General features: G+C 37.2%; 1 protein-coding gene across 7 annotated transcripts in view; it reads right to left on the minus strand.

Moving 5' to 3' along the window:
* Positions 1–2,530: 2,530 nt before the first annotated feature.
* NSRP1 (nuclear speckle splicing regulatory protein 1) overlaps positions 2,531–17,071 on the minus strand; it is a 59,472-nt gene continuing 44,931 nt past the window's right edge. For all 7 annotated transcript variants that reach the window (XM_044744721.2, XM_070482654.1, XM_044744720.2 and 4 more), the window contains 5 exons: positions 15,527–15,583; positions 10,718–10,846; positions 9,644–9,851; positions 6,168–6,276; positions 2,531–4,230 (listed from right to left, as the gene is read on the minus strand). In XM_044744721.2, coding sequence (XP_044600656.1) covers positions 3,165–4,230; positions 6,168–6,276; positions 9,644–9,851; positions 10,718–10,846; positions 15,527–15,583 — 1,569 coding nt within the window. In that variant the 3' untranslated portion in view covers positions 2,531–3,164. The remainder of the gene's footprint in view (positions 4,231–6,167; positions 6,277–9,643; positions 9,852–10,717; positions 10,847–15,526; positions 15,584–17,071) is intronic.

The following is a 17,071-nucleotide window of genomic DNA, read 5'->3' on the forward strand; positions in this document are numbered from 1 at the left end:
AATAGGGCTTTTTTGGCTATGGTAGCAGAAATCCAATTCAAACTGGTTTAAGAGAAAAAGTATTGATTTCTATTTCTCAAAAAACATATGCCCCCAATAGAGCCAGAGATTCAAAAGCAATCATCAGGTTTTTGTTCTTCTCTCATTTCTCCTTTCCTTTGTGCGGGTTTCATTCTGTCAGGCAGTCAGGCATTCATTCTCCCATGCAGCTCTGGACTTACCTCAACTTCATAGTTGGCAATGCTACTGGAAAACACTTAAGTTCAAACAGGTCTCAAAATTGGCCTAGCTTGAGTCACATACTTTTCCTGGAGCCCATTCGGTCCCAATTTGAACCACTGGACTGAGTAGTGAGAGTACTTTCCCACCAAAAAGGGGAGAATGAATGGGGAAGGAGATATTTGTATATTTGGGGAAGGAGATAGAAGAAAACCCTAAATTCGCAGTTTCTCCTCGAGATATGTCAAACTCGGTTAAGTAACCTTTAGCGTTTCCTATCTAAAGCATCCAATTTGCTTTGTGAAAAGTCTCTGAACTACTGGGAGAGCGAAATCAAGTTTCTTATCAGATCTCTCTGACTCCAGTCTCTCCCTCCTGACTATATCCTGCATACTATGGTCAAGTTAATCTTTCCAATATAGGGCTCTAGTTATAATAACCCTAAAAAAGGAACTTCTCTACCAAAGTTAAAGATTTTTAGCCTCATGGTCTTCCAAGATCTCACCTTAACTTTTTCACACTCACATACTACTCCCCTCTGTGTACACTAAGTTAGTGCTTTAAAGACGTTTGTCACTGTCACTGATCTATTTTAATGTATTAGTATGTAACTGATATTTAATGTGTCATTCCAGAGATATGGGCATTAGCTTTCTTGTTACTTTAACATTTGATCCTTAGTACATGTATTTTTCTGAAAGCCAATATTCTTATGAAACTACATTTATCCTGCTAAAAATAACAATGTGGTAACTCTTCATGATAAAATGAGAGATATAAATAGCACTCTCTTTTTTGCTGAGGAAGATTCACCCTGAGCTAACATCTGCTGCCAATCTTCCTCTTTTTGCTTGAGGAAGATTTGCCCTGAGCTAACATCTGTGCCCATCTTTCTCCATTTTGTATGTGGGATGCCTACCACAGCATGGCTGCTGATGAGTGGTGTAGGTTCACACTTGGGAACCAAAGCTGGGCCGCTGAAGTGGAGTGCACCAAACTTGACCAGTAGGCCATGGGGTTGGCCCCAACAGCACTTTCTTAATAGGAAGACCTGTTAGAGAACTATTTTCTCTATACCATTCAGCCTTTTCCCATAAAATTATTCCCATGTTATTTTCAGTACATAATTTCAAATGACAAGTTTCAAAGACTCAGTACAGAAATTTTGACATATAAATAGAACCTGTAACAAGCTGTACCATCTTTAGGGTATATAAAACAAGACATGTTCATAAATAGGCCACCTGGATCTTCAGCTAATTTCATTTAGGCCAAGTGTCTCCATCTTTTCATCCTTAACTAAAACTAATTTATATATATAACTAATTTACTAACTTGCTAGGGTTTCAGAATTAAAGTGGTTTTTAATTAAAAAAAGAGGAATTGTGGTATAAAGAGTGACATTATTTTTAAAATGAGCATGAATTAAGCATACAAACATATCACTTTTTATTTTCATTTAAAGCCAAATATGCTATGACTTAAAAAGTTATTTAGACAAGATGATCCATATTTTACACTTTAATACAAATTTAAGAACATAAAGCATACTATTCTCTATTGTTCAAATCTAATTATTTTAATCTGAAGTACAATATTTATAAAACAGCTCCTGCAACAAAACCAACATTATTAGGAGAGTTGTTTAAATTAGTTTTTAATGGTTGTAGTAGAGTCAATTTTCCCCATTAAGTACCTAAAGGGATTTAACACTCCTTTTTTTTTCCAATTTTTTTGTGAGGAAGATTGGCCCTGAGCTAACATCTATGCCAATCTTCCTTTATTTGTATGTGGGACGCCGCCACAGCATGGCTTGATGAACAGTGTGTAGGTCCACACCTGGGATCTGAACCCACAAACCCTGGGCTAAAGTGAAGTGCGTGAACTTAACCACTATGCCACTGGCCTGGCTCCTTAACACACCCTTTAGGTTGCTTGAATACAATGAAGAGTGCGATATTAATAAGTAAATATTATATATCAATTCAGTCAAACACTCAAGATAAAAGGAGTGACTTTTAACTTAAACCTAAACCATTGATGAATTTTGAAAATATATTTAAAAATACCCTCCCAGGAGAAAGAGAGTGAGGCTGAAAAAGTTCTCAAAGAAATAATGCCTGAAAACTACCCAAATGTGGCAAGAGACTTAAACTTCCACATGCAAGAAGCTGAGCAAACTCCAAACAGGATGAACCCAAAGACAAAGCCCGAAATAAACATGCAACTCCCTGTGAACCAGAAACTGCACTCCCAGTCATTTTCCCCAGGGAAGTGAAGACTTGTGTTCACACAAAAATCTGTACACAAATATTTATAACAAATTTATTTGTAATGGCCAACAACTGGAACCAGCATAGAATCCTTCAACCGGGGAACAGTTAAACAAACTGTGGTACACCTATACTTTGGAATACTACTCAACAATAAAAAAAATATGAACTACTGATGCATGCAGCAACCTAGACGAATCTCCAGGGAATTATGCTGAGTGAAAAAAACAATTCTAAAAGGTTATAGACTGTATGATCCATTTATATAACATTCTTGACATGATAAAATTACAGAAACGAGGGACAGATTAGTAGTTGTCAGGGGGTAAGGAGGGGTGGGGGTACGAAGGAAGTGGATGTAATTATAAAAGGGTAACATGAAGGATCCTTATGGTGATGGAAATGTTCTGTATCTTGACAGAACAATGTCAATATCATGGTTATGATAAAGACGTTACCATTCAGGAAAACTGGGTAAAGGGTACATGAGATCTCTGTCTTATTTCTCACAACTGCATGTGAACCTATAAATATCTCAAAATAAAAAGTTTAATTTAAAAAAAAAAAAAAAACCCTCCCAACCACTGTTAACACACTCCTTTGTGTTCACACAGCATGTTCCAGGAGTCATAATTTTCTGTGCTTCCATAGGTCTTCCTATTGGGGCAGTCATCAATCATCTTCTTTCTCAATATACGTCTTTGCATTAACCCGAGCCATTTGCCTGGCCAAGTACCTGTCTCTAGCTGACATCACAGTTTCTTCATTGTTCCGCTTTGCAAACTTACTCACTGCCTCATGTGCTCTCTCTTGTTCTTTGCCCATCTCTTGGCATTCCTCCGTGTGTCTGTGTTTTGCTCCCAGTGAGGTTTCAGAACTAGAGGGTTTCTCTGGGTTTCTTTCTTTGTCCTTTTCCATGTTTCTCGTTTTATTGGATCTTTCCTGGTCAAGAAACCTGTCCTTTGCCCTAAAATTTGGGCTGCTTTCCTTTCTGTCTTGATTTCTTTCTGAGGACTGGACACTTACTTCCCGTTTTTCTCTATTTCTGTATTTATCAGTGTCTTCATATCTTTCTTTCCTTGCTTTCATATGCTCTTCCCTTTCTTTGCTTTTCTCTTCCTTCTCTCTTCTTTTCTCACTGTGTCGGTCATGATCATTTTGTTGTCTCTCTCTTTCTTGTTCTCTTGGGGGATATTTCTCCCTGTCTTTCTCCCTTTTCCATTCTCTGTCATTTCTTTCTCTATGGTCTCTTCCCCTCAGTTTATCTTCTTGTTCGTGCCTCTTCCAGTGGGAATCTCTATGACTGGCCTCTCTGTGCCTATGGGAATCCTTTTTTTCTTTTCGGTAATCACGTTCAGTGTAATAGTTCTCCTGGTCCTTGGACTGTCTCTCTTGATGCTGATCTTCCCTTTTCTCATATTCTCTTGACTTTGAACTTTTTGTGTGGGCTTTGGTCCCATGCTCTCTTTCTTCACTAGATGACCGTGAGTAGCTTTGATTCCTGTGATGCTTGGAATCATTCTCAGAGGTCTCTGTGCCCTTTTCCCTTCTGCAGTTCACTTTATTATTTTCTTCCATTTCATCATCCTCACTGCTCTTAGCATCAAAGTCACTGTCTGCATCTGGGTTTTCCTCCACTTTCACAACAGTTTGAAGAATGCATTTCTCATGTGGTACTCTGTGCTCTGAACTTACTTCATCAGAATAACCCCTTGATTTCTCTTCCTTTATTCTAGACCTTTAAAAAAATAATATAACACAAAATGCCACATTATCAACTGTAGTTAGCAAATGAATTGTTCAAGTAATTTTTCTCAATATTTAAATCAATACAACTATAATTATATATACTTTCTTATTATCCAAATGTGAAAAGGTGCTGATGTCTACCTTGTAAACATCCATAAACTAGTAGTTTCTAAACATACAAAATATTTTCAATATTGGTGGAAGTGAAATAAAGAAAATCAGTCCTTCTGTATTGTAGCACTAAAACCTTCAGGCAGAGGTCTGTGCAAGGTCTTCATTTTTGCTAAGCATAGACAAAGAATAATTAGGAAAAGTAACATATATTCTGGATCAAAGTACTATTTTTACAACATGAAGTTCAAGTTGTGGCACTTAGACTTTAATTCTTCTTTCTTTTAAAAAATATTTAAGAATAGTTCTGGAAATAGATGAAGATAATTTTTTTCACAATAAAATGGTTGCAAAATCTATTCTAAATATTACTAAATAATCCCTCTCATGATTAAAAAGGCACCACCATCCTGATATATCCCTTGGCACCTATCACAACAAAATGGAAACAGGTGAATCCATCTGCTATTACAATCAATAACACTAAAACTGTTTAAACCGTCTGCATTTTCCCAGCTGATAAATGTGTTTATTTACATTACTCTCACATTCATTCTTACAATCACAATAACAGAGCAATAACTGTGGTTCTCTAGGAATTGCTGGCAGAACTGTCTTGGCTAAAGGACTTACTAATAGAATTTTGTAATCAAAACCTAGCAGTTGTCGGGGATGGCGGAGTATAAACCTAATTTGCTCTTTTCATCATTAATTCCATTCTCTTGCCGCTCCCCTTTCCAGCAACACAGACTCAGATCTTCTAATCTGAATGTTTCTGTTCCAAAAAAAGTTTACTTAGATCCAAGTTTAGGAAAATTCTCCCTTTTACCTTCAGCAATATACTTACGGCATAATCATCTCACCATTCCTATAATAGTTTATAATTTTACTCAAAAATCCTCCAGGGCTGGCCCAGTGGCACAACGGTTAAGTTTGCACGTTGCACTTCAGCAGCCCGGGGGTTCACCGGTTCGGATCCTGGCCGTGGAAATGGCATCGCTTGTCAAGCCATGCTGTGGTAGGTGTCCCATATATAAGGTAGAGGAAGATGGGCACGGATGTTAGCTCAGGGCCAGTCTTCCTCAGCAAAAAGAGGAGGATTGGCAGTAGATGTTAGCTCAGGGCTAATCTTCCTCAAAAAACAAACAAACAAACAAACAAAATCCTCCAATCCTTACTTTCTAGTCCAGTACTAACAGAAGTATCTACAGAAATGGTACTGTCCCTATCTGTGGTGTCCAATATGGTAGCCACTAGCCAAATGTGGTAAATGAATACTTGAAATGTGGCTGCTGTAACCAAAATTTTAGATTTAGTTCAAAATAGCTGGCAGTAGAGGAAGATGGGCATGATGTTAGCTCAGGGCCAGTTTTCCTCAGCAAAAAGAGGAGGTTTGGCAGCAGACGTTAGCTCAGGGCTAATCTTCCTCAAAAAATAAATAAATAAAATAAAATAAAATAGCTGCCTATGACTAGTGGCTACATATTGGATGGGACATTTCTAGCCCTTCATAAGTGAATCTTATGTTTTATAAGGAGGCTGGATCCTAATTATGAAAATAAACCACTTATCTTTTTATATACTATCTGAACATGCATGTAGGATTACTGCAGAATAAAAATGATCTTAAACTCAATCTGTAGGTATTTAAAATAAGAAACTATAAACCCTTAATTCATTCAATTAGGTCAGGTTTGGCTGACAACATGATATAGAACACTGCAATCCTCGATCTTTCAGAGGATTAAAATGATTCCACAACCAGAGAGGATGAACAGTATCTTTCTTCTAAACATTCCATATACCCCGTCTTACCTGGCTTCACGAAAGCTGCATGTAGGTACTTCCTCTTCACCAACTGCTTGATTTAATAGGTGCCTGTAAAATCCACTGAGATCTTTCTGCTTGGTTACATCCAAACGTGCTGAGAGGAAAAGCAAAAGTGAAAGAATATACTCAACAAGGTAAAATGCAGTTCAGTTTTACAGGCACAGAATATATAACATACACAGTGGGTACACTATTCTCTAGATAAGAAATTAGCAAACTATAGCCTACAGGCCAAATGTGGCTTGCTGTCTGTTTTTGTGAATAAATTTTTCTTCAAACGTAGCCCAATTCATTTATTTATGTAGAGTCTAAGGCTGCTTTTGCATTACAAAGGCAGAACTAAGTAGCTGCACCAGAGATATGGCACACAAAGCCTAAAATAATACAGGCAAAATTTTTAAATAAAAAGCCAGAAGGATTAAGCTTAGTGAAGAAGGCATGTCCAAAGCCAAAACTAGGCCTCTGTGTCTGTTAGCCAAAGTTGTCAAAGCAAAGGAAAAGTTCTTGAAGGACATTAAAAGTGCTGCTCCCGGGGACACACGAATGATAAGAAAGTAAAGCAGCCTTATTGCTGATACGGAGAAAGTTTTAGTGGTCTGGATAGAAGATCAAACCAGTCACAACATTCCCTTAAGCCAAAGCCTAATCCAGAGCGAGGCCCCAATTCTCTTCAATTCTATGAAGGCTGACAGAGCTGAGGAAGCTGCAGAAAAGTCTGAAGCTAGGAGAGGTTGGTTCCTGAGGTTTAGGGAAAGAAGTCATTTCCAAAACATAAAAGTGCAAGGTGTGAAGCAGCAAGTGCTGATGTAGAAGCTAGAGCACGTTATCCAGAAGATCTAGCTAAGATAATTGATGAAGGTGGCTATGCTAACGAGAGCTTTTTATTGTTGACCACACAGCCTTATATTGGAAGACGCCACCTAGGACTTTCATAAGCTAGAGAGAAGTCAATGCCTGGCTTCAAAGCTTCAAAGGGCAGCCTGACTCTCTTACTAGGGGCTCATGCAGCCAGTGCTCATTTACCACTCTGAAAATCCTAGGGCCCTTAAAAACTGTGTAAATCCCCTCTGCCTGTGCTCTGTAAATGGAAGAACAAAGCCTGGATGACAGCACAACTGTTTACAGTATGGTTTGCTGAATATTTTAAGCCCACCTTTGAGACCTCCTGCTCAGAAAAAAAGACTCCTTTCAGAATATGGCTGCTCATTAACAATGCACCTGGTCACCCAAGAGCTCTAACAGAGATGTACAACCAGACTAATGCTGTTTGCGTGTCTGCTGACACAACATCCATTCTGCACACCTCATGGATCAAGGAGCAATTCTGACTTTTAAGTCTTGTTATTAATCAAGAAAAACATTTCATAAGGCTGTCGCTGCCATAGGTAGTGATTCCTCTGACGGATCTGGACAGAGTAAATTGAAAAACTTCTAGAAAGAATTCAGCACGCTAGATGCCGTTAAGCACATTTGTGATTCATGGGAAGAAGTCAAAATATCAACATTAACAGGAGTTTGGAAGAAGTTGATTCCAACCCTCATGGATGACTTTGAGGGGTTCAAGACTTCAGTGGAGGAACTAACTGCAGGTGTGGTGGAAATAGCAGGACAACGAGAATTAGGAGTGGAGCCTGAAGATCTGACAGAGTTGCTTCATATGGATGATCAAAGGAAATGGTTTCTTGAGACAAAATCTACTCCTGGTGAAGATGTTGTGAAGATTGTTGACATGACGACACAGGATTTAGAGTATTACATAAACTTAGTTGATAAAGCAGTGGTAGGGTTTTAGAGGATTGATTCCAATTTTGAAAGCAGTTCTACTGTGGGTAAAATGCCGTCAGCATTGTGTGCTAGAAACCACGCGTGAAAGGAAGAGTCAGTCGATGTGGCAAACTTCACTGATTGTACAAAATTGCCACAGCCACCGCAACCTTCAACAACCACCACCCTGATCACTCAGCAAGCAGACATCAACATGGAGGCAGGACTCTCCATTAACAAAAAGACTACGACTTGCTGAAGGCTCAGATGATGGTTAGCATTTTTTAGCAATCAGGTATTTTTTAATTAAGGTATGGACATTGCTTTTTTAGACCTAATGCTGCTGCACACTTAACAGACTACCATATAGTGTAACATAACTTTTATATGCACTGGGAAACCAAAAAAATTCATGTGACTCACTTTACTACGATATCACTTTACTGTGGTGGTCTGGAAAGAACCTCCAGGATCTCTGAGGTATGCCTGTAGTTCACCTAGATCTGTTCTTCCCTTCTGTAGTAACAGAATTTAAGCTGGGCCCATGTCTGCTCAGTTAGAGATTACATTTTTAAATCTATCATTAGTTAATTGAGGCCATGTGACGACTAATTTGGCCAATCAAACATGGCCAAAAGTATTATGTGCACTTTTACCCCACCAGCTTAAAAGAAAAATTTTTGATGTGGACTGACTTTCCTTGTTGTACATTTGAATATGGATGGGTTTATTATTTCAGGCCATGACCCAAATATAAAGGATCTATCTGGCCCTTTACAGCAAGTTTGCCGACTAGCGCTCTAGATGAAGACATAGTACATGCTTAGACTGAGTCTTACAGATTTGGTTTTCTTCCACTTAAAGATGATGAGTACTTGCCAATTAAGTTATTTATAAGTACATATTTCGCTTAGATTTTGAGAAATGACCATGAGTTGAAAGCACTGAAGGAAAGCATTAGGATATTCTTTGGCCTCTGCACATCTTTGTTCTTCCTGAATTAACGTTATTTTTTCCTAAATTCCCAGTTGATGCTGCTTGAGTGATATTACTCTAGTTTTCTCATCCTAGAAAATATGACTAGTATTTAAATCTCAGTTTACATTGCTTCTGACAAATGTCATGGTGTTATGCCTTCTAAGAAATGTTTCTACATTTGGAATCATTTTCTTTCTTTTTTTTTTTTAAAGATTGGCACCTGAGCTAACAACTATTGCCAATCTTTTTTTTTACTCTTCTTCCCAAAACCCCCCAGTACATACTTGTTTATTCTAGTTGTACTATGTAGGACATTGCTTCAGCGTGGCCTGATGAGCAGTGCCATGTCCGCACCCAGGATCCAAACCAGGATCTGGGCCGCCAAAGCAGAGCACGTGAACTTAAGCACTTGGCCACGGGGCCAGCCCCTGGAATCATTTTTTGAGGCAAAGACCTGTAATGACCACAGTTTTAAGCAACACAACGAGCCATAAATGAAAATTCCAGTAGACGTAATAGTTACTAAGAGTGTAACTGTCTTTTTAGTTAAAAATCTGTTTTATACTACTACATAATATCACATCTTGTACCTTGAATTCATATATATAAATTACGACTACAGCATTATAATCTAAAAGTTCAGTGACAGAGCACATGGCTAAGCACACAGCAGAACTCTGCTTTTGTTTCCTTCTACACGTCTTCCTTTTCCAATTCACCTTCAAGTGCAGCAGCCCTCTTTTCTCTTTCTTCCTCTTCAGCTCTCTCTTGTAGTTTTTTCTTATAAGCAGATGTCACAAACGCCTCTTTATCATCAAATTCTCCCTTTTCCATTTCTCGTTCTCTCTGTATTTTCTTTTCCATTCTTTTTTCCTGTTCCTTTTTTCTGATCTCAACTGCTTTTAGTAAGTTGTGAATATACTTGGGCTAAGGAAAAAAATAAGATTATTAGGAAAGAGCTGTGAATTCATTAAGATAGAAATGGTTAGTCCAAATACATAGGATGGTCATCTTCTCAAAATTCAATATAAATTTACTAGCAAGACTGAAACAAAAATTCTTTTCAATAAAAACTTAGGTATAAAGACAGAAATTATTCAAAATGTTACTTTTTAAAAAAAATCTCAAACTAAATAAGTAATTTTCCCACTGTTCTTCTCACCCTTTTACTGGTATTGTCTTAATCCTTCTTCAACAGATATATCAATGAGAAAGGTTCCTACTTGTTTTGCACATTAGCCGAAATATGATTATTTAAAATAGTAGCTGTACTATAATTTCACCCTACCACTCTATTCGTAGATACTGTAAGATTCAACAATCCTTAAAAATCAATCTGTGCTTGTGAAAGAATAAGAGTGATAGAAAATTTAAACTTATTTCAATTCCCCACCCTCCATTTTTTTCAAACTGAAAATATGACCATGATATGTGTAGATGATTCAGTTACCAGCTAAGAAGCAATAAAATGAGAGTATGATAAAACACAAACATGAACAGGAGCAGGAATAGTACAAAGACATTCTAAGGAAATTTTTCAAAAAATTATTTGTAAAGGTTTTAAAGCAAAAACCAAAATTTATAAAACTGCTGGATAATTCACTTGCTCCTGTCAGGATACTAAATGTAGGGCTTCCTGGGTTCTAAGTCAAATATATAATATCTTGAACTAGGGGCTCTTCACACTTTGAATACCTAAAAGCATTCTCTCAGATCCTCTTTACGCTGAAATAAGATTAAGATACAAAATGCAGGTCAAGGTCAAAGAAAGTTTGCATTTTCAGCTAACAAACCTTTCGGTCTTTTCCCAAAAGCAACTTGGGATTACTTTCCTCCTTTTTTTTCTGCATTTCATCATAAATACTGTCATATTCATATACAGTGGAATCTTCTGCAAGGGCCTTCTGGATCGCCAGTTTGGTCTTAAAGAAAAAAAACCCACAAAAAGTCTAAGTAATATTTTTGAGAGGATCATAAATCAGAACTATAACATAAAAATTGTATCAATCACATTTTAGACAGAAAACATGAACATCAATTCTGGAGCCAGGTTGCCTGGGTTTGAATACTGGTTTTGTACTTACTAGCTACTTTGGGCAAGTCTGTTTAATCTTTTTGTGCCTCAGTTTTCCTTATCTAAAAGAATGAGGTGTAGGGGCTGGCCCGGTGGCATAGTGGTTAAGTTTGCCCACTCTGTTTCAGAAGCCTGCGGTTCGCAGGTTCGGATCCTGGGCACCGACCTAGCACTGTTTGTCAAGCCATGCTGAGGCAGCGTCCCACATAAAGTAGAGGAGGACTGGCACAGATGTTTAGCTCAGTGACAATCTTCCTCAACCAAAAAGGGAAAGATTGGCAACAGATGTTAGTTCAGGTCCAATCTTCCTCACCAAAAAATAAAAAATAAAATAAAAAGCTCCCAAATTAACGGAAAAATAATGACACATTGTAATTAATATTTTTGCAATTTTAATTGTATAAAGTCCTCTGCCTTTGTTCATCATGTTCCCCACTTAAGATAAAACGTTCCTCTTCTGCTTTCAGGCCATCAAAATCTTATCTAGAGCTTCAGGGCCAGCTCAACCCTTACCTTCTAAATGAGTCCATCTCTGGGGACTTTTAGCCACAATGATCTCTTTCTTTTGCACTCTGATGGAACATTCTATACTGCAATATTTAATTCTTAATTATATGCTTGATGTTATTGCTTTCTAGTTGTTTCATAAATCTTAGTCTCTTCCCCAGCTTGTAAATTCCTGAGGTACAGAGACTACACATTTTAACTTTTTCTTTAATTGCTACATTGCCTACTGCAATGTGGAACACAAGAGGGATCCCTTTTGACAGAGTGATATTACAGTTATTCAAAGAACTGACCTGATACCCTCAGATTTTTACATATTAATAATTAGATTCAGGAATGATCTACATGCTAACTTAAAAACGTTTTTTCTGGAATACTAAGATATTAAAAAATTGAAAAATTTTCTTTTCAACATTTACTTTAACCTCAGAAAAACAATGATTCTCCTGCCTAGGTGATAAATTAGCACTGTTGCTCCCTCTTCAAAATCAACCTGGAGAACTTACAGAGGGAAACATTTGGGATTCAAGAAATAATAGCCACCATCATCACAAAAAGCAAGGGCAAAGGGACATAAGGCTGTTTTAAATTGATAACATGCCTTTATATATGCTGGGAAAGTGGCAGGGGAGCATCTGTGTGGATATAAATTATTATTAACTTAAGTCTCAAAATATATAAAGGCAAAACTGAACAAAAATCTAAGGAAAAACAGACAAGTCCACAACCATAGCAGAGGATTTTAACATATCTCTCTCAGTAACTAATACAACAGACAAAAAAATTAGTATGAGTATATATGGATTAACACAACTGCCCCAATGAAAACATAGAGAACATTTTTCAAGCATAGAAGGAATATTTATAAAAACTATTTTTTAGACCATCATAAAGCTAATCTCCAGATGTTGTAAAAATATGAAACAATATAATACATGATCTTGAAACACAAAGAAATTATGTTAGAAACCAATAACAAAAAGGTAACCAAAACACCCTATATGTTTAGAAGTTAAGTTCTAAATAACTCATGGGTCAAAGAAGAAATCATAATGGAAACTAGAAAATATTCTGAACTGAATAAAAAAATACTACTGTCAAAATTTTGGAGATGCAGCTATAGCAGCACTTAGAGGGAAATATATAGCTTTAAATACATATATTAGAAAATAGAAATGGCTGGAAAACAGAGAGCTATGTGCACATTTCAAAAAGTCAGAAAAACAACAAAAAAACCCCAAAGAAAGCAGAATGAAGAAAACACTGATTTGTCAGGACAGAAATTAATGAAGTAGAAATAAACTCATAAAACGTACATATGATTAGCTCATTTTATAAGAGCCAGCAAACCCTGGGATTATCAGACTTTTATATTTTTTTCAATATGGATAATTACAGTGAAAGAAAAGGAAAATTACAGGCCGATCTCCCTTATGATGCAAAACTCTTTAACAAAGAAAAATCCTTAACGAAATTTTAATAAACCAAACACAACAGTGTATAAAAAGGATAATATCTTATGCCTATGTTGGGTTTATACCACTTACGTGAAGTTACAATGATTGATTTTCTAAAAGTTAAACCAGCCTTACTTTATTAGTATGAATCCAACACAGTCATGAAGTAGTATCCTTTTCCATAGTTCATTCATGCTTTTTAAAAATAAACAACAATAAAAAAGCCCCTCAAACCAAGATCAGAAAAGAGTTTCCTTACCTTGACAACAGATAACCTACCAAAGACTTATAGCAAATAATATATTTAATGATGACACGTTAAAACCTTTCAAACAAAACAGAAAGTAAGATAATAATGTTGTCATCATCAGTTCTGTACACTTGAGGTCTAGATAAAAGAATAAAAACAGTGGTCTAACTATCAGAAAAAGTATCCCATTTATAAGAGTATTTTCTCTTAGATTTAGTAATTGCAATCAAGCTAGTATTCTTCAGGAAAAAGTTAGTTTGGGATTAAAGCAGAAGACATGAGCATGCAAGTGGGGAATAAGGTGAGAGGTAGGTAGTACAGGCAGAGGATCAGCAGCAGCAGACAGATGAGGCACAAGAGCTGCAGCAGCATTCCCAATTTCCAAGCAAACTATGAAAAAGTCTCACTAAGAGAAAAATTGGCTTTGAACAAGCCAGAGTTAAGAATAAAATTAGATTCGGGATTTATGATTTTTTTTTTTTAAAGATTTTATTTTTTTCCTTTTTCTCCCCAAAGCCCCCCAGTACATAGTTGTATATTCTTTGTTGTGGGTCCTTCTAGTTGTGGCATGTGGGACGCTGCCTCAGCGTGGTCTGACGAGCACTGCCATGTCCGCGCTCAGGATTCGAACCAACGAAACACTGGGCCGCCTGCAGCGGAGCGTGGGAACTTAACCACTCGGCCACGGGGCCAGACCCCTCGGGATTTATGATTTATGTGAACAAGAAAAGGCAGCACAAAAATGTCAAAAATACACTAGAAAACAAGAGACCTACATGACCTTGGAGAAGTCACCAGACTCTGTGGAACTAATTCTCTTATCTATATAGTGAAGAAGTTGAACTTGATGGTCTCAAATTCTATTGAGCTCTAAAATTCTGATTCAAAGCACTCAGCATTTATGTTAAAGAATCACAGTGTTTTAAATGTTTTTACGTGTGTATTAAATCATTTTGAGGCTGCTGAGTTACATGTTATATTTCACTAAGAAACTAAGATGTTATCTTAAAATAACTAGGGAGGCAGGAAAACACAGTGGCTAAAAGCTTGGGCTCTGCAATTTCACTGCCTGGGTTTGAACACAACTCGACCATTTACTAACTATGAGACCCCATGAAAGTCACATAAATCCTTTTTACTTTCATTTCCTCAACTGCAAAATGGGGATTATAAGAGCAGCTATCCCATAGGATTATTGTAAGAATTAAAGACCCTTCTTAGAAAGTAGTTGCCATAATGTCTGGCACATAGAAAGTGCTTAACAAATTTATCCTTATTCAGGATTCTAGTTAGAGAAGGGAAAAAGAGGTGACAAAAATTAAAGAAAATGCGGAAGGGAAAGAACTAAAATCTAAAAGAAAGGTACTTTGCCATCTTCATTATGTTCTGCAGCACTTAAATCTAAGATACACTGGTAGTGGAAAAAAAATTAGTAAACCTTCAGGCTTAGTTCTGTAATCAGCTATGTGATTATGAGGGTTAATTTATCCTCTTAAAGCTTCAGATATCTTAATCAGGACCATGGGCAGGTTTGTGAGAATTTTAAAACGATAATGTATGTATATAAAAAGTGCTTGGAACTACTATACAGCACTATAAAATATAAGACACTGGCAAGTTTACTGAAGATTACCTGATATTCCCCTTTCTTGGTAGGTGACTTTCAAATAATTAAAAACTGTGAAATCACTTTGGTTGTCAAGAGATTTTTTTTTTTTAAACAAGTAAGCTGACGAGCAGGAGTTATTAAATCATATAAACCATTGTCAGAACACTGAGTCATCTGAAAGCAGAAAAGGGTTTAATCTACCACGTAGCAATAAAGAGCTAATTCTTCATAGTTTTTTTCCCTTAAAATTTATATGAGAAACTTGAAATCTATGTAAATCAACAAACCTTTTACACATTTTCAAAGACAAGAGTCACAATAAAATTATTATTATTATTATTATTCTTGAGGCAGATTAGCCCAGAGCTAACATCTGCTGCCAATCCTCCTTTTTTTGCTGAGGAAGGCCAGCCCTGAGCTAACATCCGTGCCCATCTTCCTCTACTTTATATGTGGGACGCCTACCACAGCATGGCTTGCCAAGCAGTGCCAAGTCCACACCCGGGATCCGAACTGGCGAACCCCGGTGGCCGAAGCAGAACGTGCGTACTTAACTGTTGCGCCACTGGGCCGGCCCCTAAAATTACTTTTTTATACACACCTACTCTGTTTAGTCTCAACACCTAGGTAGCAAAACTGATACTTAAAAATGTGAGCTGAAATACTTACGCCACCAAATGCATCTAACTCACTCTTCCACCTTACCTGTTTCATTGCTTGCTTCTTAGCAGCTTCCCTCTGAAGGCTTTCACTCACGGAGGTCTATAAAACAGAAAAATGCTGTCATTGTTTAAACCAATTTAAAATTTCTTTTCTAGTATTCTGGTTAACAACTCGTTCCTTACTTATAATTAGAAATAGAAAGATAATATTATGAATTAAACTAACAATTTCAAGGTCTCTTCCCTACATTTTAGGAAACAAATGAATTTTCATTGTAAATCATCAGACCAGGCTGTAAGGTTTAAGAGAAAATAGAGTGGTACAGGAAAAAGTAAGGTAACATGGGTTTTTAGTTTCAACTTCACCACTAAGTCAATTCAACCTCTATGGATTTCAATTTGCTTTGTGTGCACATGTGAGTGTGTAAGTGTGAACATTTGTGTGTTTGGTGGGGGATGAGTGGTCCCTTTCAACACTAAAATGGTATGATTCCCAGCAACAAAAAGCACATTATTTTAATATTCATCATTGAATATAGTATATCAAGCTTTTAGTAAATGGTTAAGGCTTAGGGGTAGCCAGAACTATCTGTGGTTATCATCATTCAATAAATATGGACTGAAAAGCCTACCATATCAGGCATTGTTCTAGCTCCTGAAGACAGAGGGAAAACAAGAACAGTCTCCGTCCTTGAGAGATAAATGGTCTGAAAAGGAAGACCAATAACTAAAGCGATAATTACAATATAAATGCGATAAGAAATATAATAAAGGGATAAAAAAGGGATAAAAAAGGGCTGTGGGAGCACAGAACAGAAGGAAACTAAAGGTATAAGAAATCAAGAAAGGCCTACCAAAAGAGATATGACATTAGACCTGAATCAAAAAGAATTTAAGAGAAGGCAAGAGGAGTATAGGAAGTAGTAAACATATGGGCAAAGGCAAAGACTTACAGCTAAGAAAAGGAACACAACTAGAATACTTAAGAAAGTAAGTTTCCTTAAAAGCATAAGGCTTTGTAAAATATACCAACCAAAACTGAAATGTTCTGTTTAAATGGGTGAATTTTATGGTATGTGAATTTTATCCAAAAAAAAGGGGTATTATGAATTTATTCATTTATATATTTTTAAAGATTGGCACCTGAGCTAACATCTGTTGCCAATCTTCTTTTTTTTTTCCTTCTTCCCCTCAAAGCCCCCCCAGTACATAGTTGTATATTCTTGTTGTAGGTCATTCTGGCTCTGCTATGTGGAATGCCATCTCAGCATGGCCTGATGAGCAGAGCCATGTCTGCACCCAGCATCCGAACTGGCAAACCCCTGGGCCACCAAAGTGCTGTGCGCAAACTTAACCACTCGGCCACGGGCCAGCCCCTATGAATTTATTTTTAATTAAAAATATATGGGGCCGGCTCCGTGGCCGAGTGGTTAAGTTTGCGCGCTCCACTGCGGTGGCCCAGGGTTCAGATCCTGGGCGCAGACATGGCACCGCTCATCAGGCAACGTTGAGGCGGCATCCCACATGTCACAACTAGAAGGACCTGCAACTAAGATATACAACTGTGTATGGGGGGGCGTTTGGGGAG

The sequence above is a fragment of the Equus asinus genome, chromosome 13, assembly GCF_041296235.1.
Source record: "Equus asinus isolate D_3611 breed Donkey chromosome 13, EquAss-T2T_v2, whole genome shotgun sequence".
NCBI lineage: Eukaryota > Metazoa > Chordata > Mammalia > Perissodactyla > Equidae > Equus > Equus asinus.